A 26,704-nucleotide genomic window follows, 5' to 3' on the forward strand; every position below is an offset into this window, starting at 1 on the left:
ACCTCAGCACTGTCTGGAACTGCCTGAAGGGAAGTTCTGGCCAGGTGGGGGTTGGTCTCTTCTCCCAGGCACTCAGCAATAGGACAGGGGGGCACGATGGGCTCAAGCTCTGCCAGGGGAAATTGAAGTTGGAGAGCAGAAAGAAATTCTTTGCAGAGAGAGTGCTCAGGCATTGGAATGGGCTGCCCAGAGAGGGGGTGGATTCCCCATCCCTGGAGGTTTTTCAACTGAGCTTGGCCGTGTCACTGAGTGCCATGATCTGGTAAAGGGACTGGAGTTGGCCCAAGGGTTGGACTTGATGATCTCAGAGGTCTTTTCCAACCCAATCCATTCTATGATTCTGTGGTTCTAAGTCTTCCCATGTTTCCCTCAGGGATCCCAGAGAATTCCATTGCAGCTTTGCACATGGTTCCTCTGGCTGATGCCTGTGGTGTCTTTCACAGCATCCCTTTTTCATCCCTGGGAATCCCAGCAGGCAGCAATGCACTCCCTGTTTGTGCTAAAAGCTTCTCTAGTTGGTTGGCTGCTCTCATTATGTTCATATCGGAGCATATTGCACTGCTGAAGTATCTCATAAAATACTCTGTTGCCATGGTGATCCACCTTCCACTTTTCCTAAAAGGACCCACGAGGTCCTGGGAGACAGAATCTACTTTCTTTGCCTGTGAGAAGATTTGTCACATCTCTTATTTTCCCCTTATTTCTGTAATGTTTTCTTGAGGACACCAAGTAGTTTGAGCTCACTGATTAATGTTTTTCTCTCTGGGTTTAACATTCTGAAATACAAAATCTCAGACTGTTAAAGCTCATCTGTGCATGAGGATGCAGGGCTGAAACTTGCATTTGGATTTCAAGTTGGAAAAATTAAATTTGGGCGTGGATTATTTGAAATTAGAATTAATGTCAATTAAAACTGAATATTGAGCCTTTGTGACTGCAGTGCTAATTAAAAAAAAGGATGCTGAAGGGACAGGTCCCTGCCAGTTGGCATGTCCTAATCCAGGTGACTTTCTCTTCTTCCCTGCCTCCATCATCTGCCTTTCACAGAACCAAAACTGTGCCTGAAGAAGGCTCTGAGCTCACCCACAGAGTTAAGTTCATCTTGAGCATCTGATTCCAGTACCCAGTGAGGCAAATATTTGTTTCCCCTCCAGTTGTAATTTAAACTTTTTTTTTTTTCCACTTAAAGCAGCTAAAATTTCACATTAAACCAACATTAAGGGCCTTTTCTGACCTGGAAAATCCCAAGAAGACAAAACTTAAGGCTGAAATCACAGACCTGGGCCTCTCCATTATCCAGTTAAATAAAGAGTCTGAGTGCTGCATACTCTGATGTAATGGGAATGATAACACTGTGGTAGCTGTAAATTCAGTCTTAACTTAGAATTTTTTGTCTGCTAAAGAAAAATAGTTGTTTCGGTTCAGAATTCAGCAGGATTTGAGGGTTTTCTTTCTTATCCTTTATTAATCTTCTTTTTCCCCTCCTGTAATGTGTGTGAACATGCTTGAAGGGAGAAGAGTTGCTGAAGCAACATTTGTGATGAGTAAATCCCTCCTGCCTGTGGTGTTGAGGTACTGCACAAATGAATGCCTTGGAGAGGTGGCATATATTTATAATTTCATGTACTTCCTTGCTTTTGTTCAGATCTTTGAGCTCTTTGGTGATTTATTTTGTGAATGTTCAGTCAGCCAGAAAACCAGCTTCCCATGCCAGTGTGCAGGACAGGTAAATCCCCCAAAAAAAGATGATAAAAGCAGCAGATGGTTGTTGGGTGGAATTGCTGCCCCAGCTCCTGCAGTCTGGAAACCTCAGTTTTATTTGTGGTTATTCATCCAGTGACCCCAAACAGGGTTTGTTTCTCATTTGAGCCACTTCTGTGTTTTGTGACTGTGATAACTGCTGGATGTGGATGATGCTCTTCTTGTCCTGAGGGTGTTGAAATGATCCTGAAGAACCGGGATCCACACCTGGCTGTCCATAAGCACAGGTGGTGGCTGATGGAGCCAACTTTGGGTTCTTTCTGGGTGTTGAAAATATTCTTTCCTGACTTCAGCCATCCAGTTCTCTTTTCTTAGATTATAGACATTCTTTTCTTGTTCCCAAATCAGATAATAATAATGGCATTTTGGACAGTAGCCATCCATATCTCACTTCTGTGCATGTCTTTTATTAGTGGCCATAAAAAATACATGTTATAGAAGAATAAACTTAGAAAGCCAGTGACTAAGTTATGTAACATTAATGACCAATACCTCCTTAGCTGGTGTGTGCAAGACCAAGTTTGTAATGTTTCAATAATAGTATTTCCCCATGAAATTGAGTTTTTAAGGGTTCTTCTAAATAAGCTTTTTCTTGTTTAACTCCACTCCTGACTCCGACACACCTGAATGAAACAGGTGTAGCCATTTTTAATGATAAGAGCCTGGAACAAATTCCTGTTCTTGATGTCAGTGCTTGTGGTTGTGCCCATAAATGGGTCAGGAGAGCTGAATGTGCTGACTTGGAGTCACTGAGGGCGGGTGGAGCCAAAATGATAAACTGAAACAGGCAAAAAGGCTGTTTCCTACAGTGTTATCTGTGGCTGGCACAGAGGGCACAGGAAGGAAGGAAGGAGGGGCTGCAGAAGGAGAAGTTTAGTAGGGAGAGACTCGTGGGGCAAAGAAAGGGGGAAGTGGAACACAGTGAGGGCTGAGTGTCTTGGGAGACACCACAGAATCCTGGAATGCCAGGGTGGGAATGTTGGGAAAATGTGTTGGAGTGCTGTGGCTTTGTCTGCTCCTTAAAGCAGCAGAGAAGGAGGTCAGGATGCCTTTCCCTCCACACCTTATCAATGGAGAGGGCAAACAACATCCCATGCACTGGACAGCTCACCTTCTGTACAAATTAGGGTGCTTGGGGTTGTTTTATTATTTGATAGTAAGCTCATAATAAAGATCTGTGGATTTTCTTAGCCATGAAGAACACACTTCACACTTACATTACCCTCTCTCTTCAAATAAAAGTAAAAAATTAAAAGCCCCACAATTTGGTTTATTTTTAAAAGTAAAAAATTAAAAACCCCCATAATTTGGTTTGTTGAGAGGTGCTCTGACCCTCCATGACCAAGGAATGTCTTTTCTTTCCTCCTCCATGCACACAGCCTGCATCTATTTCCCTATTTTTTTCCTCAAGGACCTACTGCATGACTCCTTTTGGCCAGTTTTTCTGTGGCACAGCTTCCAGAAAATCACTGTCTGAGTTACATTTCCTTGCAGAAGGAGAACCCCCAGGATTTTTAGGTGGAAAACTCCTTTTTCAGAGTCAGCTGATGTTGTGACAAAATCCATGTAGCTGCAGCAGGACACAGTTCCAGCAGAGGATCTTACTTGTCTTGTACTTACATAATGAAGTCACATTTTGCCCCAAATGGCATCACAGCCTTTTTATATGTAAATATGTACATGTCCCTCCCCTAAAACACAACACACCTTTTCCTTGTGGGGCACAGAGTGACTGTCCAGTAGCATAATTGCATGTTAACCTCAGTTAGTTGAATCTAACAGACCTCTGCAGTTCTGACAGCAGGAAACTAAGCAGAAGTCAGTCCATCAAGTCATCATTTCTTCTCAAGTCATAATAAGACTTGAGAGGTGAGGCCACACCTTGAGTGTTGTGTTCAATTCTGGGCCCCTCAGTTCAGGAAAGAGATTGAGGGGCTGGAGCGGGGCCAGAGAAGAGCAACGAGGCTGGAGAAGGGACTGGAGCACAAGTGCTGTGGGGAGAGGCTGAGGGAGCTGGGGGTGTTCAGCCTGGAGAAGAGGAGGCTCAGAGGTGACCTCAGCACTGTCTGAACCGCCTGAAGGAAAGTTCTGGCCAGGTGGGGGTTGGTCTCTTCTCCCAGGCACTCAGCAATAGGACAAGGGGGCACGATGGGCTCAAGCTCTGCCAGGGGAAATTGAAGTTGGAGATGAGAAAAAAATTCTTTGCAGAGAGAGTGCTCAGGCATTGGAATGGGCTGCCCAGAGAGGGGGTGGATTCCCCATCCCTGGAGGTTTTTCAGCTGAGCTTGGCCGTGGCACTGAGTGCCATGATCTGGTAAAGGGACTGGAGTTGGCCCAAGGGTTGGACTTGATGATCTCGGAGGTCTTTTCCAACCCAATCCATTCTATGATTCTATAAGATAAGTAATCTTAAAACTCAAGGAGTGTTACTGTGTTCAGAGTTATTGTAGCAGTCACTTCCCACACTTCAGAAAGACTTAGCTGGATCTGGAGATGGAGATTTAGTTGCAGCCTTTTTGTGCCTTTGCTATTTAAATGACCTGGTGGCCAATGTGGTGGCTTCAGTGTCCCCAGTGGGGATCCCACAGCTCTGAGTGGCACAGCAGGTGAGTGAGAGCAGCTCAGCATCACCCTGGGCAGGCTGGAAAGCTCCGAGAGTAGATTTAACCAGTTGCTGTTGTTGTGTTGTTTTTTTTTTCCCTGATTATGTGATGGTCAAAATATAAACTCTTTAAAAGTATCTAAAAATAGCTTTAAATTACAAAATGGATACAGCTTTTGGAAGCCATTACATTAATAGGTAGGAAACTCTGAGTGTGCTGGTGTCTCTGGAGGCTTTCATTTCATAAACAAATCCAGTGACTTATTTGTGCCTCTGAGTAGCACACAGCATAACACTCACCAATTTATCATGGTCTGCACTTCAGTCTTTTAGGGAAGATGATGAAGAGCCTGATAAAAATGCTACAGGAAAAAAGAATCTGATGGAAATAATGAGGCAATTTTCTCAATTTCATGACCCATATGTGATGCTGTTTAGAGATGTTTTGATGAGAAGATCTGATGAAATCTGTATTTCTGTGTATGATGCTATTTGGGCTTATGTACATCAGGGTTTAAAATGATTCATGGATCTTTCCTCCCTTCCAGATGTGCAACTGAGTTATTTCAAGTGCACCATGATGAAATATTATGAAATGTTGTTGCTGGGAGCAGGAAGCCTTTTTCTTTCCTTTATTTTTAATTAGACAAGGTTTATTTCATGACTGAAGGTTTTTAATCTGTCAACTAAACCTGAGAATCTGTAATAATACACTCTAGAATTTATGGAGAAATACAGGCTCTAATCCAAGACACGTTAATTACCTTAAACAAAGCAAGGGCATACTTATTTTCATTAAATTGTTTTAAATTCAACAGGAAAACTATTGGGAAGCAGCACCCAGTGTCTGCTGCTGCCAAATTTTGCTTTTCCATTATATATCTACTATGAAGAATGACACTGTTTGACTTTCAAAACAAAGCCCAGGCTGAACCCCCTGATTTTGGGTAACCAGAGTTGTTTAGCAAAGGAGTAAAATTCCACTGACCACAACTGGGGCTATTCCTTTGGGGAGGGCTGGCCTGTGGCTTGACTTCATGCTTGTTGAAATGATCCCTATGACTAACACTGATTTTTTTTCTTGACTTCAAGCCCACTGGTTTTGTATTTTTATTTTTTAAGGAGTTTGTCTTATTTTTTCAAGAAGTTTATTGTCTTACTTTGGACACATAAGTAGTGGTTATAGGGGAGTTGTAAACAGAAAATTTCCTGTAAAACTGCTCCTCATCAGGAAAAAAATCCCTGCTTTGTTTAAGGTCTGTATCTACAGTAAGAGCTGCAAGTTATTAGTTGGATTTCATGTCCCAGGGGCACCGTGCAGGGATGGCCTCATCAGAACAGTTGTGATTCAGGGGTTTATTAGCATGAGTAATCCCATGAACTCCACATGACCTGATGCACAAACACTGGACAACACTGAGCCCAAGGTTGGAGTGTCAGGGTGCAATTCCAGGTGGATTGCTGAGCAGGGTACATGGCAAAGGCAAAATCTTGCAGTTCTTTTTAGAAGTTGTAGGTGGTGAAGAGCTGTGATAGCACCCAGATATTCATAAAAATGGTGTGTGTCATTGACTTGAGTGTTCTGGGATGTTATTTCTCAGAAAAGCAAAGCATTAGAGGTGGTGTTTGAGGAACTAGTGCTTGAGTCTGAGCTGTTAATGGTATCACTGAGCCCCTTTTGTGCTTCTGTTACCTTATCCAGCTTCCCTGCAGGCTGTGTCCTGATTCCTGAGCCTGGTCCTCTATCCCTGTGCCCTCAGGGAACACTGTCCTGATACCTGCAGAGTGTTTTCAAATAGTCAGGAATATTTATCTTTGCTGCTGAAGGTTACTGGGTACCTTCCCTTTCTGTTCTGTACCAAGGGGATCGTTGTGGAAAGGACATGAGAGGACTTGCATCTTCTGGACCAGAGTGAAATAATTTCTGAGTATCTTGGGATCAGTGATTAATTTGAGCAAACAAAGGCTGTGGTGTGCACCATGAGCAAACTTGTAAGGAACTTGAGTTTCTGTACCTGATATGTTGTGTCTGGCTGGTTTAAGCATTAAAATAAGTGCTAATATACCTGGAAAAAACACCTATGTTGTGTTCAGTTACATTAAGTTAGCCAGGAGAGTAATTTTTAACAATGAAAAATCACACTGAAAAGGATAAAATAGAGTGTTTCCCACAAAGCCAACCTGCTTCTGCCACATAATGGACTGTTCATCTGAGTTGTCGTCCTGTGAGGGAACCAGCTGGGAAAGCCTGGGATGAAGTGTTTGTGGTTGGCCTTGCTAGCCCAGCCATATGTACCAAGGAAAAGGAAAGGGAAAAGCTCCAACCACTTAAAAACAACAACAAAACACCCCAAATCAAACCAACCAACCAATGTCAGTTTGTGTGTGAGGACTGCAGTGGAACTGGAGCTCGTGCCTGCTTTGGGCTCAAGAGGTTTCTTACTCAGGACACTTGTTACCAACTGAATTTATCTCAGAATTTCCTGCTTTATGTTGTCTTCCACATATTGGAGAGGCTGGAATGATGGAAGGGGATTCTCTGTTTGTCATTCTTGGGGCAAGATGTCTGGTGTGAATATATTCCTCTCAAAATACTCATCTAAAAATGGGTGCATGAGCCATGTCACGTTGCTCCTCCTCGGAGTGGAATCTGCTGCTGGTCCACCCTGTTTCCTGTAGTTTGTTTTTGTGTGCGAAGTGGAAAACTTTGTCCTTGTTTTGGGAAGAACCCTGGTGTAGTTGGGAACTAAAATTAATACTGTGTATTTCTGTACACGTTTCAAACAGGCCTATGGTGCTGTGAGGCATTTCAAGCTGTTTTTACAGGCCACACACTTGCACTTTTGGAATGGGAATGGAGGTGCTTGGAGGGTGTGGGAGCTGTGCTGGTGTCCTGGATGTACTGGGAGATGAGGGAACTGGGGATGCTGGGCAGGCTGCTGGGTGTTCAGGGACCTTGACAAACAGGGAAATATCTTAACTCTTCTGCTACCTGTGCTTTGAAAAGACATCTCATTAGCAGTTACAGAATTTGAGTTCTCAGGTTTATCTTCTTCATGGACATAATATTAGATTCATGGATTATTTGGGAACATGGGCAGTTTAGCCACTCTTTAAGGGGATTCCAGTTATGTTTTGTTCTTTCCTTTATATTCAGATCAAGGTCTTTTTTGTTGTCATTAATACAGCACCTAGAGGTCATAACTGGGAGTGATTCCTTGTGAAAAAACAGTAATTCATGTTTTTTAAATGTGAGGATTTCTTAGGATTGAGGAAACTCTGCTTTTCTTTTAACTGTTGGAAAAACACACGTGTTTGCTCAAGTAGTGTCACAGCATTATCCGGGGCCCAGTCTGAGCAGTCCTAGAGTGTCATTCCTCATTCATGGACATCAGCACCCTGCCCTCTGCTTCCTGGCCTGGCTCTTCCCACCCTCTTTACCACCATCTCCTGAAACTCCAGGGTGATGCCTCAGCCCTAAAAACACCAGGATATTGTCCCATTTAGCATAAGGAAGGAATAGGGAATCCTGGAAGTGCTGTGGTGAGATGGCAATGGGCCAGAACTCCAGCAGTGAGTGCCCACTCCATGGAGAGGGCTCCTTGTGGCTGGATTGCATTCCAGAGCTCATGTTGGAAGGGAGAGGAGAGCAGAGGAACAGCAGACTGCTCTGAGCAGGATTGGCTCACTGCTTTGAGAACATCTTGTGGTTCTCAGTGCAGTTCTCCAGCATTCCCCTCTTGCTGTGGGCACTGCTGGGCTGGGCAAACTGCAGCTTGCCAGGTGCATTTCCCATAAGGAATTATAAAGTAACTGTAGTCATTTTGCTTTTCTCTACCTGTGACATTATTGGGAAACAGAGACATTGTCATACAGATGTATCCAACTGTGTTCTGTAATCTTCATTAGAGAATATTTTCCCTGAGAATCTGTTAAATATTTTTCTCTTCATTCTCTCTGATGCTGCATTTACTGCCAGGAGTTCATCATTCTTTCCAGAGAGAGTGCTCAGGCATTGGAATGGGCTGCCCAGAGAGGGGGTGGATTCCCCATCCCTGGAGGTTTTTCAGCTGAGCTTGGCCGTGGCACTGAGTGCCATGATCTGGTAAAGGGACTGGAGTTGGCCCTAGAGTTGGACTTGATGATCTCTGAGGTCTTTTCCAACCCAATACATTCTATGATTCTATATTTCTACCCCATTGCAGAATGTCAGAAATGGGGCACAAGTGGTTTTTTCCTCCAAGGCAGGGATTTTTCATTAGTGACTGTTGATTCAGAGCTTTAATTTCTAGGCAGACAGTTTGAGGGCTTGTCTGAACAAAATGCTGATCTCCCAAGCCCTGAAAGTCTTGAGTCACTTGTTGTTCCCCAAAGTCACCAGCAGTGTGATTAATGCTGTTTCCACTTGAGTCTTCAGAATATGCAGAATCTCAAATGCTACTTTAGAAGGATGAAGAGCAGAAATAAGGCTTCTAATGGAAATTGTTTCTTGCTGTGTTAATTCAGTAGTTTGGTAATGGAAAGAACTTGCTCAAATTGACCATACCTTGGACTTGAGTTTTTCCTGCTAATGGCACTCAACTCCCACAGTGCTCTGCCTGCTTTAAACCATTTTTATTTCAGTCTTCAGGTATCTAGAAGAGAGTTGTGATATTAAGGATTTGTGACACTGCCAGTTTACTCTGAAGTCAGTTGTGCCATGTCTCTGTTGTGTTCTGTGCTGTCCCAGGAACAGGTGGTGTGTTTGGTGCTGTGAGGTGGTTGTGCAGAGTTCCCAGTGTGTGTCCCGAGGCACGGCCGGCACTGTGGGATCGTATGGATCGCTCTGTGATCGTGTTCAATCATCAGCACTCAAGTTACTCCTGATACACTTTCCCTCCTAAGTTTTTCTGATAATCATTACTGGAAAATAATAGTCCTGCTGAGAAGATTTCCTTGCCTCACTACATATGCCTATCCCAAGTGGAAAATGACATTATTACTCAGGACTCAGCTCTAAGTATTAACATTAAACTTCCCATTTAAAATACCTTGAATATCAGAGCTGCACAGGCTTCATTAATGACAGAGAAGTTCATTTGACTAGAGGTGGATAAATTGTTTTCTCTGCCAGTTTGTTTTTATTGCTCTAAGGCCAAATGAATTTTTCTTTTGGCTGAAGAATGCCAGACCTGAAATACTTCATTCTTTGCCCTGTCTGCAGGCCTGTAGTAAATATAGCACCTTTGGGTGAGGCCAATCAGCTGAGAGTGAATAATCATTTCATTCATCTGGCTTTTGTTTATACTTGAGAGATATTTTTTTTTAAGCTGAACACCACAGAACCTTTTTCTGGTGCTCTTCAAATAGCTGTTTCACTGCAGTGAGAACAGTTAGACAAAAATAACAGTTTTTTGGTAATGTGAGCTACATAGCGGGAAGACTTCTGCTCATTTGTTTTTCCCTGGTAAATGGGAAGATGAGTTAGTGTGTTTGTCATAAATCAGGTGCCTATTAATTCAGATTTGGCAATATAACTCTTGCAGCATGCTTAACTTGGAAGCATTTCTACTGTGGATGTAGCCACATGGCAGCATTTTCCTTGTTGATTCCCAGCTGTCCCTGTGCCCCACTCTGAGAGGACAGTGGTGGCTCTTTGGGGATGTTCCTACACCCATTGGAGTGGGTGACACTGAGCAGTCAAGCCCTGATGTCAGCTGATGGGTCTCACTGGTTGCCCTCCTTTTCCATCTTTTCATTGCTCATACTCTCCCTGGTGGAATTCAACAATGTTTGACTTACTAATGCCCAGGACTTTCTCAAGAATCTTGTGTGTCATCAGGTAGAACATAAAGGGGAAAATAACAGACTCAGCTTTGCCAGCTTATCATGGAATGATGGAATGGTTTGGGCTGGAAGGGACCTCAGAGATCATGTCACTCCACCCCCCCTGCCATGGGATGCCACTCAGTCGATCAGGTTGCCCAGGGCCCCATCCTGGCTGGCCTTGGACACTTCTGGGGATGGGGCAGCCACAGCTTGTCTGAGCTTTGTCCCTTTTACAGACAATCTAAAAACTGTGATCTGAGAGGGAACTTCCACACTTAGCCTGTGCAGCAGCAAGCTTGAGAGTCCTTATGAAGGCCAAAGAACTTGGCATTTAATCTCTTTTTCTGATTTTCTATCTTGCTATGGTATGGAATACAGGAAGGGCATTTCCTCACACCAAGAGGCACCATCAGCATTCCCACCCAGTGCTGTGGCTGTGCTTCCCAACAGGGTCTTGTAATCACAGGTCTTTACTGGATGTGGTATTTTTGTGTATTAGAATTAGGCATAAAACTTAAAATACTTTTCCTAAACACTGCTCTTTGTTTTCCTTTGCAGAATAAGAGAGTCAGGGGAGCCGAGAGCACAGGATGCTGCTGCTGCTGAAAGGAGTGTGAGCCACGGAGCATGTTTGGTGCCACAGTGACCCAGGTGGGCTCCTCTGATTGCTCCTCTAACACACCACAGTCTGTGGTGCTTTTGGAGGCTGTCTCAGCACCAGCCCTGCTTTCCTTGTTACTTGCAGATGGCACTTGCAGAGTGAGACCTTCTAAAGTCTTTTATGTGTCTTCATTTTATCAGATTGTTAGATTTGGGCTGTCTCTCTTTAAATGTTACTCTGGTTTGTGTCATGAGGCAAGGCTGGACATTTCAGAAACCTTTTATGCACAGAGAAGGTGTGACCTCAGCAAATGAGGTGCTGAACTACTTATGTGAAAGTAATTTTGAGACTTGCTGCAGGTGACTCATCTCCAGATCATCTGCTGGGTTTCACAAGTCAAAAGCAGATGGGTAAAGGCCTCCATCATTGCTTTGCACACCAGTATCTAATGAAACAGTGCAGATTTTTCAGGGTGTTTTGATGGGAAAGAGGAAGCTTTCTCATGTTTGGATTTTTCTTTCCCCCCCTGAGATGAGCTCAGTTGGTTAAAACTTGGTTGTAATAACACCAAGGTCATGGGTTCAATCCCCTGTGTGGGCCTTTGACTTAAGAGTTGGACTCGATGATCCTTGTGGGTCCCTTCCAACTCAGAATAATCTGTATGAATATATATATTAAAATTTTGGGGATGAATACTGAAAATCTTTACTTAGATGCTGCTCAGTTCTGTGCTAATTATATGCTTATGCTAAGGAAAGGTGTTAAGAGGCAAAGATCTCCCTCATGTGATGGAGTCCAAGATCCTTCAAAAGGATTCACATTCCATGTCCTGGGAGCAGTCACAGCCCTGCAGCTCTTGCTGTCTTGCAGCTCTGAGTAAATAAATAGAGAAATAACAATTCCCTGGCTGCAAAGTGTTGCTGTGGAATAGCAGCTAAGTTTTCTACTAGCACCAGCTGGCAAGTGGGAGTAAAGAAACAAAGCAAACAGCCCAGAAAAGTAGGAGGAACAACAGTTATAGCCTAAAAACTGACACACTGGGAGCCCAGCATGAAGAATAACAAACTCCTGTCACAGGATGTTTTGCATAGCAACAGGACTCTTGTCTTCAAGTGGACTTCAGTGTAACTGCAGCACTTGCTTCCTGTGTGAGATAAAGAGCTGTTGTGCTCTGAATGCATTTTAATCTCTATATCTAAATGGGACTAATAATGGAAAAGAATTAGCTGAAGGAAAGGATAGTGGAGTCTATTGCTCCTGAAAGTGTTTCCTCTTATTTTGCTGTCAGAGAAGCAAGGACAGACCCATGTGGAAGGGATTAAAGATGAGCTCTGTCCCCAGGTGCTGAATGCTGTCTGCAAACTGCTTTGTCCATGAAGGAACAAACCGACTGGGAACTGAGAGCACGGAGTAGTTCCTAAGACACTTCAACATGCGCAAAGGGGTGCCAAAGGACCCAGAAATAGCTGACCTGTTCTACAAAGATGATCCCGAAGAGATATTCGTGGGTTTGCATGAAATTGGGCATGGAAGTTTCGGAGCAGTTTACTTTGTGAGTATAATTCTTTCTTTAAGGAAAACAGAATCATTTCAAGTGACGTTTTGGAGGTTTTCAGCATTTGGAGAAATCAGCATCCTTTGAGCTGTTGGTGCTTTGTGTGTGTTAGTTTTCAGATAACACATCTCAAAATAGGTATTTTCAGAGCACTCCTGAGCTCTTTGCAGTAGCTCTTTATAGTAACAGTTCTCTGTAGTCTTAATAGTCCACCCTGTTTGATGCTGAAGGCTGAAATGAAACAGTTGGAAATTAACTTGCCAGACCTGGAATTTCAAAGTACTCTACTTGGAGTTCATATTCTTGTAAATCATTGCAAATGAATAGATCTGATGTCTTCAATAGGCAGTTCTTACATGACAAAAGCAAAGAGAAAGTCCTAAGAGGAATGTGAATTCAGGTGGGAATGGTGTATGGCATTAATTGATGCAGTCAAGAGAATTTAATTCAGAAATATAAGAACAGTGTTTTTACAGTTGGTATCAAACAAAGCCAAGTCCAAGATACTGGGTTTGGAAATAATTATAATCCAGTTGCCATCAATGAAACTAAAATTGATTCAGTGTAAAACAATCAGTCAAAGATGAATTCAAGCTGCTTGGTGGCATGGTCAGCCACTCAGATGATCAGGATCACTGGAATTGGGGTTCTGAATATCAGACATTAAAGTATTTAGATAAGATCCCTGACACCTGCAACTCCCTAAGCAGGGAATAGCTTAATATGAATTATTTTAAGCACTCCAATTCACTGTTTGGAGCTGGGTAAGGTGATGGAAGTGTTGCTAGAACAGGACAGGAGCTTGAAATCTTGTGTCAGCTGAGCAGTGTGTGTGTGTTTTGAGGGATAACAATATAATTCCTCAAGGTATAATCTACAAATATGGCCCAAACTGCTTCAGAAAGTGGCTCCTTGCCAAGTGTGCTTGTACAGCCCTGTAAGTTGCCTCAGCCAGGAGGGTCCCAAGCACTTGGTGCAGCCAGAACTTCCCCCCAGCTCTGGCAACATCTCATTGTGTGCCCTTCAGTGACAAGTTACAGCTGGAATGAGAGATACCGTGGTCAGGTGAAGATACTTGGAATTAGTGTGACAGACAGAAATACAGCATTAATACATCGGTCTGAGGAAACTGCTCTGGATCTTTTCTGTGCTGAATCAGGAGGGAGAGTGGTTGGGAAGGGTTTGCCTTATCCACAGTTACTTGTTTTCAGCTTTCTCTGTCTGACTTGAGGAGTGAGTGCTGTGAGGACTCTGTCACCTCCCTGCAGTAATTCCTGTGCTCTGTTGGCTCACCCAACATCCTTTTTCTTTGAAGTCACTGCAGGCATCAAGAAATGTCTTTGGTTAATATGTTACTTGAAAGCACTTGAAAGGAGGATTTACCACGTTTAGCTTCTATTATAGTTTAAGCTTTTAACTGTCACTAATTTTTTCTCCCAACAATGGTTTGGAGGTACAGAGATTTCAACTGCTCTTTTAAGACCAAAAGCTTGAAGTTTTCTGTCCTTAACATGCAGAAATGAGGGCAGTGCCAGTCCAGACAAGGAGAGATCTTTCCAAAACTGAGTTTTCAGTCTCCATCCCTGCATCTTACAGGCTGCAGAACACTGGAATGTTGAGTCAGCAGAGAATTTTGTTGCCAGTACTACAAAGTACACATGGCAAACCTGAGATCTGGTGCAGTGAAGGGATGGTTGCTTTTTTAATTGAAAAATTTCAGAATGAATCATCTTTTGCAGCTGAAAATTGAAATTGCTGTTGAAGAATATCAGTGTTGTATGGAGGTGTTGGATGAAGTCACAGAGATTTTGGTACACCTCTCAAATTATTTGTTTCTTTGGAAAACATTTTGCCAAAGGTGTGTCTAAAAGTGGGTTTGCTGCAGTTCCAATAAAACTGGATTTTGCATGTTTGCTTGGTTTGTGTATCAATAGAGAGGTAACAGGGGCAGTAAGTCTGAGGGAGAAACAGTGGGTTTGCACAGATAAAATTAGGAAAAAGTATCCTAATAGTTGTCCGGTAAATCTTATCACAAGGAAGACATCTCTGAGGTGTAGGAGCTTGCAAGGCTGTGATACAGGAGAAAAAAGCCTGTGGTTGCCACAGGCACAGCTCACTCCATGGGGAGGAAAAAAATGAAGTTTTTTTCAATCTGTTTCTTTCCCTACTCCAGGCTACAAATTCCCACACTAATGAGGTGGTGGCAGTCAAGAAGATGTCCTATAGTGGAAAGCAAACAAATGAGGTAAGATGAATAAAGGCAATTTTTCATGCAGAAGCTGTGGCAGACATAATGTGAATCTGAGCAGTGAAATGAGCTGCAGGTTGGATTTGACCCCAGCAGAACAGCTTTTAATGCAGGAGCTGCTGCTCCCTTCCATGGGAACCATGAAAGTTGTGGGGAGAAAATGAGTTTATGCAAATTTTGACAAATAGTTCAGGTTAAGGAAGTGAATGGGGATTCAGAATTCCTGCATGGGGGTTGTTTGAGGAATAATTTCAGTAATAAGTGCAGTAAGAGCACACTGGCCACTGGAGCCATAACCACAACTCTCTGAAATGTATAGATGACGTGAAACAATCTTCAGGATCTCTAATCTAAAATTGCACAGACCTTGTATTGAGAATATCAGTCTCATTTCATGGAATCATAGAATGGATTGGGTTGGAAAAGACCTCTGAGATCATCAAGTCCAACCCTTGGTCCAATTCCAGTCCCTTTACCAGATCATGGCACTCAGTGCCACGGCCAAGCTCAGTTGAAAAACCTCCAGGGATGGGGAATCCACCCCCTCTCTGGGCAGCCCATTCCAATGCCTGAGCACTCTCTCCGCAAAGAATTTCTTTCTGCTCTCCAGCTTCAATTTCCCCTGGCAGAGCTTGAGCCCATCGTGCCCCCTTGTCCTATTGCTGAGTGCCTGGGAGAAGAGACCAACCCCCACCTGGCCAGAACTTCCCTTCAGGCAGTTCCAGACAGTGCTGAGGTCACCTCTGAGCCTCCTCTTCTCCAGCCTAAACACCCCCAGCTCCCTCAGCCTCTCCCCACAGCACTTGTGTTCCAGTTCCTTCTCCAACCTTGTTGCTCTTCTCTGGCCCTGCTCCAGCCCCTCAATCTCTTTCCTGAACTGAGGGGCCCAGAACTGAACACAGCACTCAAGGTGTGGCCTCCCCAAGGCAGAGTACAGGGGAAGGATCAATTGTTGCTTGTTAATTGTTCCTCTTATTTTCGTGTTGTGGATCCACTGCTCCTTTGGATTGGTGCATGGGCATGCAGGGCAGGGTGTGTTTGTTTGTTAAGAGCAAACAGGGGTGTTTTAAACTAATTTTTCCTTGCTTCCCTGTTGGCCTCCCAAATGTCAGTGGTTTTATGCTGCGTTACAGAAGGAGGAGAGCAGCTCATTGCTGCTCTCTGCATCACTTCTGGTGTCTCATGGTGGGTTTGTGACTAAGTCTGAGACCCACTGGACAGTTCAATATGCAAAACAGTAGTATTTAAGTAAAATTTATTGCAGGTAAAATGATGAAAAAAAGTGTTGTTGCAGTCCTCAAGCTGTTTAAATGTGTCCTGGGGGTATCTCAGTGCAGTGAGGATCCACACAGCTGAGGTTCAGCTGTGCTTTTACAGCTCTGACTCTTACCATCTTCACATTATCAAACAGTTTTGTGGTCCCTTTTTAGCCTGTCCTACACTGTGTGGTGTATGAGAGGATGTAGAGGATTGAGCAGAGAAATGCATTTATACTTTTTGCCTTTTTTTCCCATTAGAAATGGCAGGATATCATCAAAGAAGTCAAGTTTCTACAACAGCTGAAGCACCCCAACACCATCGAGTACAAGGGCTGTTACCTGAAGGAGCACACGGCGTGGGTGAGTGAGGGACAGGCATTTATGGCTCTGCATGGGCAGAAAATGTCCAGCACAGCAGGCAAATACCCACTGCAGGCAGTGTCTGTGCATGCAGCAGGACTCACCCTATGCTGCCTGGAATCCCTTTCACCTGAAGAAGCTTCCAGGTTATCCAAAGGAAATAAATATTTAGAGTGTTGGAAGAAATCCCTGCTTCTCTCAGGCAGGTCTCTGTGTTCCTACAGATCAAACAATTGCTAAGGAACATCCTCTACAGTTCCTACCCACAAACCTTTCAGTGCCTAAAGCTTATTCACAGCCTTGAAAGGTGTCTGGGTGTTGTTGGAATGTTTGCAGCACATTATTTTGTTCATCAGTGGTTGCACTTCTTCCAACTTCAGGTTTTATTTGTGGCTGTTTCTCAGCCATTCGAGTGGGAACTGTGTGGGGAAGTGTCTACCCCTGTTCCTTCTGGAATCATAATCCCAGAATGCTTGGGTTTGGAAGGGACCTTAAAGATCATCATGTTCCAATCCCCTGCCGTGGGCAGGGACACCTTCCAGAAGCAACATTATTATTGATTATTCAAGGAAAAGGCACAGAATGAAGGGCAAGAACTAACCTGCACATACATGTCTCAAAGTCAGGTTTGAACTTCCTACTTGAGTAGCTCTGGAGCAATACTGGTTTTGTGGTGAAACAGTGTTAGAATAAAGTCAAATTTTGCATCTTCTGGTGGAAAAGTAACAAATCCTATTACTTGGATGAATATTTTATGTTTTTTAATCAGGGCATTAAAGTTACCATGTGATTTAAGTTGCCACATGCAGCCTTTCCTTACTTGCAAAGACAATTTTCATTTCAAAATGCTTCAAAAGACACTTAAAGGCATGATGTTTTTTTCTTGCAGTTGGTTATGGAGTATTGTTTAGGATCAGCTTCTGATTTGCTAGAGGGTAAGTTTGATATAGTTTTTGATTTTCTGAGTGTGGTGGGAGGCTGTTTTCTCACAGACTGGGGTTTGGGAGGTGACAGAGGTGGCCTGTCTGTACTACTCCATTCTGCATGTAGCATTTGGGATACCAGGGGTAAACTGAGGCATTCCCAGGAGGCCAGTGTTGCAGGGAGTTGGCATGCATGTTTTTATGTTGTAAAATGTAGGTGTAAATGTGTATGGGTGTGTTCCTGTAATTTGTGCCTTCCTGACTGAAGCAGACTGACTGTTTTCTAAAAATCCATGATAAAATCCTGCAGAGTCCCCTTTGTCCTTGCCTTGTCTGGAGGAATAATTACAGATGGTTGTACAGAACAAGAGGCTGATGTGACCTCAAAACTAGGACAGCACCTGTAGAGAAGCAGGAAATCCAAGTAAAAATAGGGAACCTAAGCCACAGTTTGCAAAAACTAGTACTCCTTGTGGGCCAAGTCTTTTGAGTATAAGATCACAGAATGGTTTGGGTTGGAAAGGACCTCAAGGTCATCCAGTGCCACCTCCTGCCATGGGCAGGGACACCTTCCAGCAGCCCAGGTTGCTCCAAGCCCTGTCCTGGCCTTGGACACTCCCAGATGGGGCAGCCTCAGCTCCTCTGCCCAACCTGTGCCAGGGCCTGCCCACCATCACAGGGAAGGATTTTTTCCCCATATCCCATCTAACCCTGCCCTCTGTCAGTTTAATGCCATTAAGATCCAGTCAGCCAAAGGAAATGATGGTTATATTTAGGGATAAATGAAAGGTTATTTGGGGCATCTCTGTGTAGAAAATTTGGTGGGGTTCCCTCTCTTTCGCTTTCTTAGGAAGAAGATCACACTTACTTTCTTCTGTTTTTTTTTTCTTGATTTTTTATTTTTCTGCAGTTCACAAGAAGCCACTTCAGGAAGTGGAGATTGCTGCCATCACCCATGGTGCCTTGCAGGGGCTGGCCTACCTGCACTCCCACTGTAAGATCCACAGGTAAGGCTGGAGCTTGGGGCTGTTCAGTCCTTCCATCTGCACTTTTCTGGAGTCAAAAACAGCTTCACTGTGTTTGAACAACTTTGGTAAAACTTACTCTACTAAAGCAGGCACTCAGCAATAGGACAAGGGGGCACGATGGGCTCAAGCTCTGCCAGGGGAAATTGAAGTTGGAGATCAGAAAAAATTTCTTTCCAAAGAGAGTGCTCAGGTATTGGAATGGGCTGCCCAGAGAGGGGGTGGATTCCCCATCCCTGGAGGTTTTTCAGCTGAGCTTGGCCGTGGCACTGAGTGCCATGATCTGGTAAAGGGACTGGAGTTGGACCAAGGGTTGGACTTGATGATCTCGGAGGGCTTTTCCAACCCAATCCATTCTATGATTCTATGAAAATTTTCTCTCATGATCATGTCAGCACTTCTACTGCCGGGGTAGATGTGTAACTAAAAGCTGTTTGCTTTTAAGGAGTGCATGTTTTTTGGTTGAAATAATTTCATGTGGCTCTGTGCTGGATTCTCCTCCATGCTGGCCGCAGTTCTCTGCAGACCCTGATAACAAAGAATGCCATGAATGTTGGCACTAAACACCAACAGGAAAATATCACCCTAAATTTGCCAGTTAAACTGTAGTGCTACACTATTTTTAAGACTAGACATTGTGAGAATATTTTACATATGAGTAGGTAAAGCTTTTGCTTCCAGAAATCAGGCAATGGAAGTGTAAGTCAAGGATAAAACCACTTTAGGAGAAATCAAAGCACACAGGCAGAGGATTTTATACAGGCACCTCCTAGATCTGTCTGTCATAATGTGGTATTTTTGAGGAGTTTGGAATTTTTTCACTCATTTGTCAGCAATGTTGCATGTTCTCATTTGATATATTTCTTTGGTCTAATTTTGGGTACCACTGATATGTCAGGGACATGTGAAGTGGGTGAGAACTGGAGTTACGGGTGGGAATTCTCAGGGTCTATAGCGGAGTCAGAGGGGGTGCATGGGGTTCTCAGGGTCTGTAGTGGGATCAGGGGGGTGTGTGGGGCTCTCAGGGTCTGTAGTGGGATCAGAGGGGTGTGTGGGGGTCTCAGGGTTTATAATGGGATCTGGGGGGTGTGTGGGGGTCTCAGGGTCTATCATGGGATCAGGGGTGTGTGTGGGGGTCTCAGGGTTTATAATGGGATCAGGGGGGTGTGTGGGGGTCTCAGGGTTTATAATGGGATCAGGGGGGTGTGTGGGGGTCTCAGGGTCTATAATGGGATCGGGGGTTGAATGAGGGGTCTCAGGGTCTATAATGGGATTGGGGGGGTATATGGGGGGTCTCAGGGTCTGTAATGGGATTGGGGGGGTGTATGAGGGGGTCTCAGGGTCTGTAATGGGATCGGGGGGGTGTACGGGGAGTCTCAGGGTCTATAATGGGATCAGGAGGGTGTATGGTAGTCTCAGTGTCTATAGTTTTCTCAGGGGGGTGTTTTATGGGGGTCTCAGGGTCTACAGTGGGATCAGGGGGGTGTTTATGGGGGTCTCAGGGTCTATAGTGGGATCAGAGAGGTGTGTATGGGGATCTCGGGGTCTATAGTGGGGTCAGAGAGGGTGCATGGGGGTCTCAGTGTCTAGGTGGGGTCAGGGAGTGTGTATGGGGGTCTCAGGGTCCATAGTTTTCTCAGAGGGGTGTTTTTAGGGGGCTGTCAGGGTCTATAATGGGGTCAAGGAGGTGTGTATGGGGGTGGTCTCAGGGTCTATACTGGGGTCAACACCCAACTGGTTATTCCCCTTTCCACCTGGGAAGCTCCTTTGCTGTTGCAGAGTGCTGGGAGCACCGTGTAGGTTGTTCTTATCGACCTCCTGGAGAAGGCTGAGTGTGGAGATCCTTGTTAATCCATATAAATGTCTGATCCAAGGGGAGTCAGAGGATGGTGCCAGACTTTTCAGTGGTGCCCAGAAACGGGACGAGAAGAAATGGCCATAAACTAAAACACAAGTTTCACCTCAACATGAGGAAGAACTTTATGTTGAGGGTGGCAGAGCACTGGAACATCTTCCTGGGGACATTCCAAGCCCCCCTGGACACATTCCTGTGTCATCTGCCCTGGCAGGGAGGTTGGCCTGGATGATTCCAGAGGTCCCTTCCAACCTGAACTACTCTGTGCTTCTGAGCCCTGGATTTCATCCAAGGGCTATTCCACCTTTGAACCTCTGGGATGGGAAGGCAAATCTGCTCTCCCAGAAAACAAACCATCCAGAGATTTCTGGGTTTGTGAGTGAAAAGGAGAGGCGAGAGCGCCAGTCCTGGCTGGGCGAGGACAGTGCTGTGCACCATGCCTGTGGCACTGGGGTCAGCGAGGACGATGCCGAGGGACAAAGGATCGAATTTTGGGAGCTTTGGGAGCGGGACTAAATTTTGGGAGCGGGGAGGTGGCGCGGGGGGGACACCTGGTGGCGAGGGGACGGCACTACAGCCCGACCTGCCGCGTCCCATCCCATCCCATCCCATCCCATCCCGCCGGGAATGGCACGGGAGGTTATTGCTGTTGGTGTGCTTTAATTGCAGGCACAAGGCTAGCAGATATGTTGCTGATGTCTTGGCGTGGCCGCCGAGTCATCGTGTAGAATCACAGAATAATTAGGATTGGAAGGGTTCTTAGAGCTCATCTTGTTCCACCCCACACCTTCAACTAGATCAGGTTGCTCCAAGCCCTGTCCAACCTGGCCTGGAATTCCTCCAGGGATGGGGCAGCCACAGCTGCTCTTGGCGACCTTTGTCAGGGCCTCACCACCCTCACAGTAAAGAATTTTTTCCTAATACCTTAACTAAACCTACCCTCTGATAGTTTGAATCCATTTCCCTTGTCCTGTCACTCCAGGCCCTTGTAAATAGTCTCTCTCCATCTTTCTTGTTGGCTCCTTCAGGTACTGGAAGGCTGCAATTGGGTCACCCCAAAGCCTTCTCTTTTCCAATTCCCAATTTCCAAACCCAGTTCCCTGAGCCTTTCCTCCTAGCAGAGGTGCTCCATCCCCTTGATTGTTGTACAGGGAGGTGGCAGTGGAGGTGACAGCAAAAGGGGGCAGTGTGTGCTCTCTCTCTTGTGCTTTTGAGATGTTCATTCTTGCACATACTTTTCTCATTTTTTTTTCTTTAAAGGGATATTAAAGCTGGAAATATTCTTCTAACAGAACCAGGTCAAGTGAAACTCGCTGATTTTGGGTCTGCATCTATAGTCTCCCCTGCCAACTCTTTTGTGGGAACGCCTTACTGGTGAGTAAAGCCTGTAGTACTGCAGTCCTTTATAAAACTTCTATTTCCACTGTTTCCCAGTCTGAAAATAATATCTAGCATAAGAACTTTATTAACCAAGCAGTTTCCCTCACATCCCTGCATCCAGGTCTTCAGGAAGTGTGTCCTTCCTCAGTGCCCATCAGTAGAGTTTTAGGCTTTGCAGTGCTTGGAAATGGCTCCACTGTTGCAATGCCATTGGCTTAAAAATGATTAACACTTGCCATAGGGAATGGAACTAAGGCTCATAGAGAAAGGGAATCCTGTTGATTTGGCCATGCAGACTGCAAGTCACTCAGCTACTTAAATCCTGTTTTGAAGGAACTTGCTGAAGGGTCATTTGAGTTCCTTGGCATTCCTACACAGTGGACCAGCACAGCTCCATGCTCCACTGATTTTGTGGCAGAGGCCCCAGGAATTGCTGAGAGGTCACCCTGGCCCAGCCTCTGAATGAGGCCATTTGGCAGGAAGCCTGTTTGTCTTGGAAAAAACACAATTTAAGAGGCTGAATATTTTCAGACTGGGCCTGCTGCTTCTTTTTCCCCCCACTCATCCCTTTATCCTGGACCACTGTATTTCCCTACTGTTCCATTCATAGATGTGCCCACAGGCTGCATAAATCTGCAGGAAAATTCTCCTGGTGTGCCAATGGGAAGCCCACCAGCTCTGGTGAGAGTGCAGGGGATCCCTTTCCCCCCCTTTAGGGCTCTCCCATCCCTTGCTGTCTGCCTGCAGGTACAATGACTTTGGCACTGGGGGGGTCTCCCATGTTGACAGGACGTTGGACTAACAAGAAGATGATCAGGTTGGCCCTTTTCCCCTTTTCTTGCCCCTGCTTTTCTTTTTCTCTCTCCTTTTTTCTCTTTTGTAGTCTTTTTCCCCTTTCAGGTTCTATTCCCTTTCTCTCCTCCCCTCTCCCCGCCTCCACCTTTTCTTTTTCCCCCCTTCTCTTTTTTTTTCACCTCCTTCCTCTTTTCCCCCCCATTTCCTTTTTCTCCCCCACCTTCCTCTTTTTTTTCCCCCACTTTCCTCTCCCCCCTTGCCCTATCCTTTGACAAGTTGCTGGTGCAGGCAGTCCTTGCTCCATTCCATCAGGCCTTTCCTTACCTCCCTGCTGGCTCTCTCAGTCCTGCTGTGGCAGAGGATGAAACTCCCTCATTTTCTGTGCTGGGAGTCACCTCCATGGCCCTTAACCTGCCCCTTGCTCTGTGGTTGGCAGGATGGCACCAGAGGTGATCCTTGCTATGGACGAGGGACAGTACGACGGGAAGGTGGATGTCTGGTCCCTTGGGATCACGTGTATCGAGTTAGGTGAGTAAATACATGGCTGAGATGAGTAATTCCCTGTCTGCAATATATTAGGAAGTCCTAGAAAAAAGGGAAGATTCTTATTCCTCATAAGGGTCTTTTTTTTCCCTTAAAATGCCTGACTTGGAAAACACTGACAGTTCTCCAAGTTTAACTTGCTGGCAAATCCAGAACAAGCCACTGATGTGCTCTGTTTCCACTTTAGTCTAGTGTGCTTGGCTATTCCCTTAACAACCAGAGGATTCTACTCTTGTATGAAAGGAAACCATCATTTCTCATCTGTATTTTCCAAGCTGGATTCTGAGAAAGTTGTCCCAGCTATTATGTCAAGGTTACTGGTAGCCCTAAGGATTGTGTGTCAGAAGGGACCTACATTTAATTTTCAACTCTTCTTCCTTCCCTGCCCTCTGAAACGAAAATCCTCAGTCTCAGCTGAAAGTTTGGGCCATGAATCATCGTGGACAGGTTCTTTACATGAGAAGAAAAGGGTTTGCATTACAAAGGGCAAATGATAGACATGCACACAGCCTGGAGCAGCTGTGGATGTGATGGCAGGTACACAGAGCACATTCTGAGCGTGCGTTTAAAGTTTGAATATTGACATTGCATGTGCTGAGTAGAGTGTTCTCAGAAATAGTCTTGATATGGATTATACATAACAGCAGTACATCAATAACTTAAAGTGAGGGTGAGTTCACTGAAAATGTTACTGATAAATATTTAATCAGCAGAAATGTATGTGAGATGATAGAGGGGATGTGCAGAATGGGAAGACATGTCTCCAGGATGGGCATGGTGTAGATGGACTCACAACTAACAATGTTATATTTTATGTACCAGCATGCTGACACCAAATACATATTGATATAAAGAACACTAAAGTCAGAAGTGTTACATTTCTCTTCTTCTGTGTGGCCACTGCTTTTTGTTTGTGTGGAGTTTAGCTGTGTTACAACCTCTCAAAGAATAAATCACAGCAGTAAGAGAGATACTGTGCAACCCTGTGCAGACAAACAGTCTTGGTACTGGAATTTCTCTGGAGCTTTTCACTCACAAACCTAAAAACCATTTTACAGAGTTGATGGATTTTCTGTTTTTAGTTATTACCATTTTGGGATGTATTAAACTTTTTTTTGGTAAAACGTCAAACCTTGCCTGTGTGTGATTCCCTCTCTGAACTTGGGGTCAGGTAGCAGTGGGAGGAATCTCTTGCTGAGAGCATTTGACTTTCTTTGAATGCTGATTTCTTAATTCCTTGTGTAGCTGAAAGTGAGTGGTGCTTAAAGAAAAGCAAAAGTGGTGGTTTGCCTGCATGTACATGGCCAGGACAAGTGGCTGCTCTGACCTGACGTGAACTGAACAATCCTGCCATCCCTGACTGGCATGGCTGACCTCGGGTGGTGATGGAAACCAGCCTTTCCCAATTTCTGTGTGAGACCTCTCCCAAAAGGCCAAGGGATGGTGGGCAGGTGCCCTCTCTGTGCAAGGACTAGGAGGGGTTTTAGTTAAAGGGGGTTAACAACACACCTGGCAAGTGAATTTGTTGAACTGTCCCACTTGCATGTGCTGCAGTGCCACATGAGGCAGCCACCCTTCCTCACAATCCAGATGCTCCAGCAGTGCAACAAAGATCTGCAGGGACTGATACAGCACGTCCTGGCCCGGATATGCTGTACCAAAGCTCAGGTTTATTGAGTTTCAGCTGATTTTACCATAGCAATTCAGGTGTGGGATGTTGCAGTTAAGGTAAAATTTACTGGGAGCTTTTCCTTATAATTTGTGTCCTGCAAGCTTTGGATTTCACCATCCCTCTCCAAGGGAACAGCAGCTTTTCTGGACTGGGTGTCCTGGTCTGACCTGGAATATTAAAATAATTAGCCAAAATGTCGTGGTGACAGCAATGAGCCATTGATAACAGTCCCACCCTACTCCTACTTCCATGTCTTTCTCCTTTTTTCCCAGCCTGCCTTATCACACCTTTCTCTTCTCTTTGTAGCTGAAAGAAAGCCTCCACTTTTCAACATGAATGCAATGAGTGCCTTATATCACATAGCCCAGAATGATTCCCCTACGTTACAATCGAATGAATGGTAAGAGAGCTTTGAACAGATTATTTTTGTTATTTCCCTGGAACTGCTCTGGATGCTTTACATGGTTAAAGTCTGACAAGCAAAGTGTTGGTGGCAGTGCAGTGATTTGCCTCTGTTCTCAAGTCGTGCTCCTGTGTGGGCTGCCTCCATTCTGCCCTTCTGTCCAAGTGTGTGGAGGTGTTAATTATGGGGCTGTGGATGCTGTAGGAATTAAAATATTCTTAGATGCATTAAATCAGCATCAGCAAAGTTTCCAGCTGCAGGAGATCCCTGACAGAAAAATTGTTAGCACTGTTATGCAGCTGAAATGTGAAGAAAGGGGGGGAAGGGGTGCAGAGAATACAGAGGTAATTGGGTATTTTTTTCAGTCAGTGACTCCAAAAGCCATCAGAGCTCTGTGGCCTGTAAATATTCCCTGTGCTACAGGCGTGTTCCAGAGCCTGAGCTCTGATACAGGAAAGCCTGAGTTGGTCTGTGGGGGCAAAGGGGTTGCCCTCTCTCCTGTTCCCTATACCCAGGAGTGGAATGTTGCTGTGGAGAAATGCTTGGCCAGAGTCTGCAGAAGGCTTGAACCAAAAGCTCCTGGACAAGTGTGAAGTTCCCCCATTTCTCTGCCAGGCATTTAAGCAGCATAGTTATTAAATTGCTGATCATTTTATCAAAACCACTCCAGTTTCATGATTTCCTCATCTCTGTTTTGTCTGTTTTTCAAGATTTTTGAAGAACTTGGTCTCCCATTGGCACAGTGATCCCCACATTCTGTGCAGAGTCTGCAATGCAGGGCAGAGATAACTGAATAGAGCACAAAAATCAGTGTTTATGGTCCCCTGTTTGCTCTCTGGGGCTCTGAGGACACAGGGGATCCACAACATGCCTTTTATGAGAGTTCAGTGGAACTTAAAAGATCAGTTTTCTTCTTCCACTTGTGATGCAACCTCATATAAAGCCTAAACTGTTGCTGAACTGAGTACTTCATTGAGGGGCTCTATTGAGGCAGTGTTGCCTATGGGGGGAGCTCCCAGAGTAATGAGTCTGTTTCTGGAGTTCCAAATAATTTCTCTGTCATCTGTTTTTCAGCAGTTGAAGTAAAATTGTGAACAGTGACTGGTACATGTAGTTCTTGCTTGGTGTTTGGTTTGTGACTGGGGATAGTTGTGTGTCCTTGTTTGTTAAAACAATCTTTAACTGTGAAAGACATGATGGGATCAACTTCCTCAGTCTGGAAAATTCAGTTAATTTCTCTGCCCTTGAACTTAAAAACAAATTAGTCAAGAATTTTTTTTTTGCTTTGCACAAATAAGTTTGCTTGTATTCCACATCCTAAGCTTCTTTTTTTTCATTTAGAACTTTTTTTTATTTTTTTTTTTTTCATTTACAGGACAGACTCCTTTAGGGGATTTGTTGATTACTGCTTACAGAAAATACCTCAGGAAAGGCCATCATCAACAGATTTGTTACGGGTAATTTATCAAATCTTTTCCAGAAGTTTGGGGGGAATCTTTCTACCAAAATAATTGTAAAAATGGTGAACAAATATTTGCCCTTTCACAAAGAAAAGAAAGAGAAAAGTTGGTTTTGCTCTTGTCTGAATCAATAGAGATTTGGGGTCTTCTAAAGAGTATTTTGGGCTGTTTATTATTTCCCGACTTTGCCTATTTTGTGTGTAAATTTTCTTTATAACCTCATGCTGAAGATTTGAACTACTGGAGGAAAGCAGAGGTGGGCTGTGTGGTTAAACCAGTTCCGCTGTTGGGTCAGGAGTTATTTGTGTTGGAGAACTTGCAATCCTCATGGGCCAACAGTGTATCAGGGCTTTTAGCTGAAGGAGGAACCTGTCAGCAGGAGAGGGATAGAAGGATTTAATATTGATTTTTATTTTTTTAATTTTTTTTCTCCTAGACAGTGATTTTGGTAAAA

The 26,704-nt window shown here is 44.5% G+C and overlaps 1 protein-coding gene across 3 annotated transcripts in view; it reads left to right on the plus strand.

Annotated features, from left to right (window-relative positions):
* The window catches only part of TAOK3 (TAO kinase 3), an 88,317-nt gene that overhangs the window by 28,168 nt on the left and 33,445 nt on the right, over positions 1-26,704 (plus strand). For all 3 annotated transcript variants that reach the window (XM_071571685.1, XM_071571688.1, XM_071571687.1), the window contains exons 3-12: positions 10,730-10,822; positions 12,114-12,324; positions 14,501-14,572; positions 16,093-16,194; positions 17,084-17,129; positions 18,028-18,124; positions 21,258-21,371; positions 22,609-22,700; positions 24,694-24,787; positions 26,166-26,247. In XM_071571685.1, the coding sequence (XP_071427786.1) occupies positions 12,205-12,324; positions 14,501-14,572; positions 16,093-16,194; positions 17,084-17,129; positions 18,028-18,124; positions 21,258-21,371; positions 22,609-22,700; positions 24,694-24,787; positions 26,166-26,247 (819 nt within the window). In that variant the 5' untranslated portion in view covers positions 10,730-10,822; positions 12,114-12,204. The remainder of the gene's footprint in view (positions 1-10,729; positions 10,823-12,113; positions 12,325-14,500; positions 14,573-16,092; positions 16,195-17,083; positions 17,130-18,027; positions 18,125-21,257; positions 21,372-22,608; positions 22,701-24,693; positions 24,788-26,165; positions 26,248-26,704) is intronic.

The sequence above is a fragment of the Pithys albifrons genome, chromosome 17, assembly GCF_047495875.1.
Source record: "Pithys albifrons albifrons isolate INPA30051 chromosome 17, PitAlb_v1, whole genome shotgun sequence".
Classification (NCBI taxonomy): domain Eukaryota; kingdom Metazoa; phylum Chordata; class Aves; order Passeriformes; family Thamnophilidae; genus Pithys; species Pithys albifrons.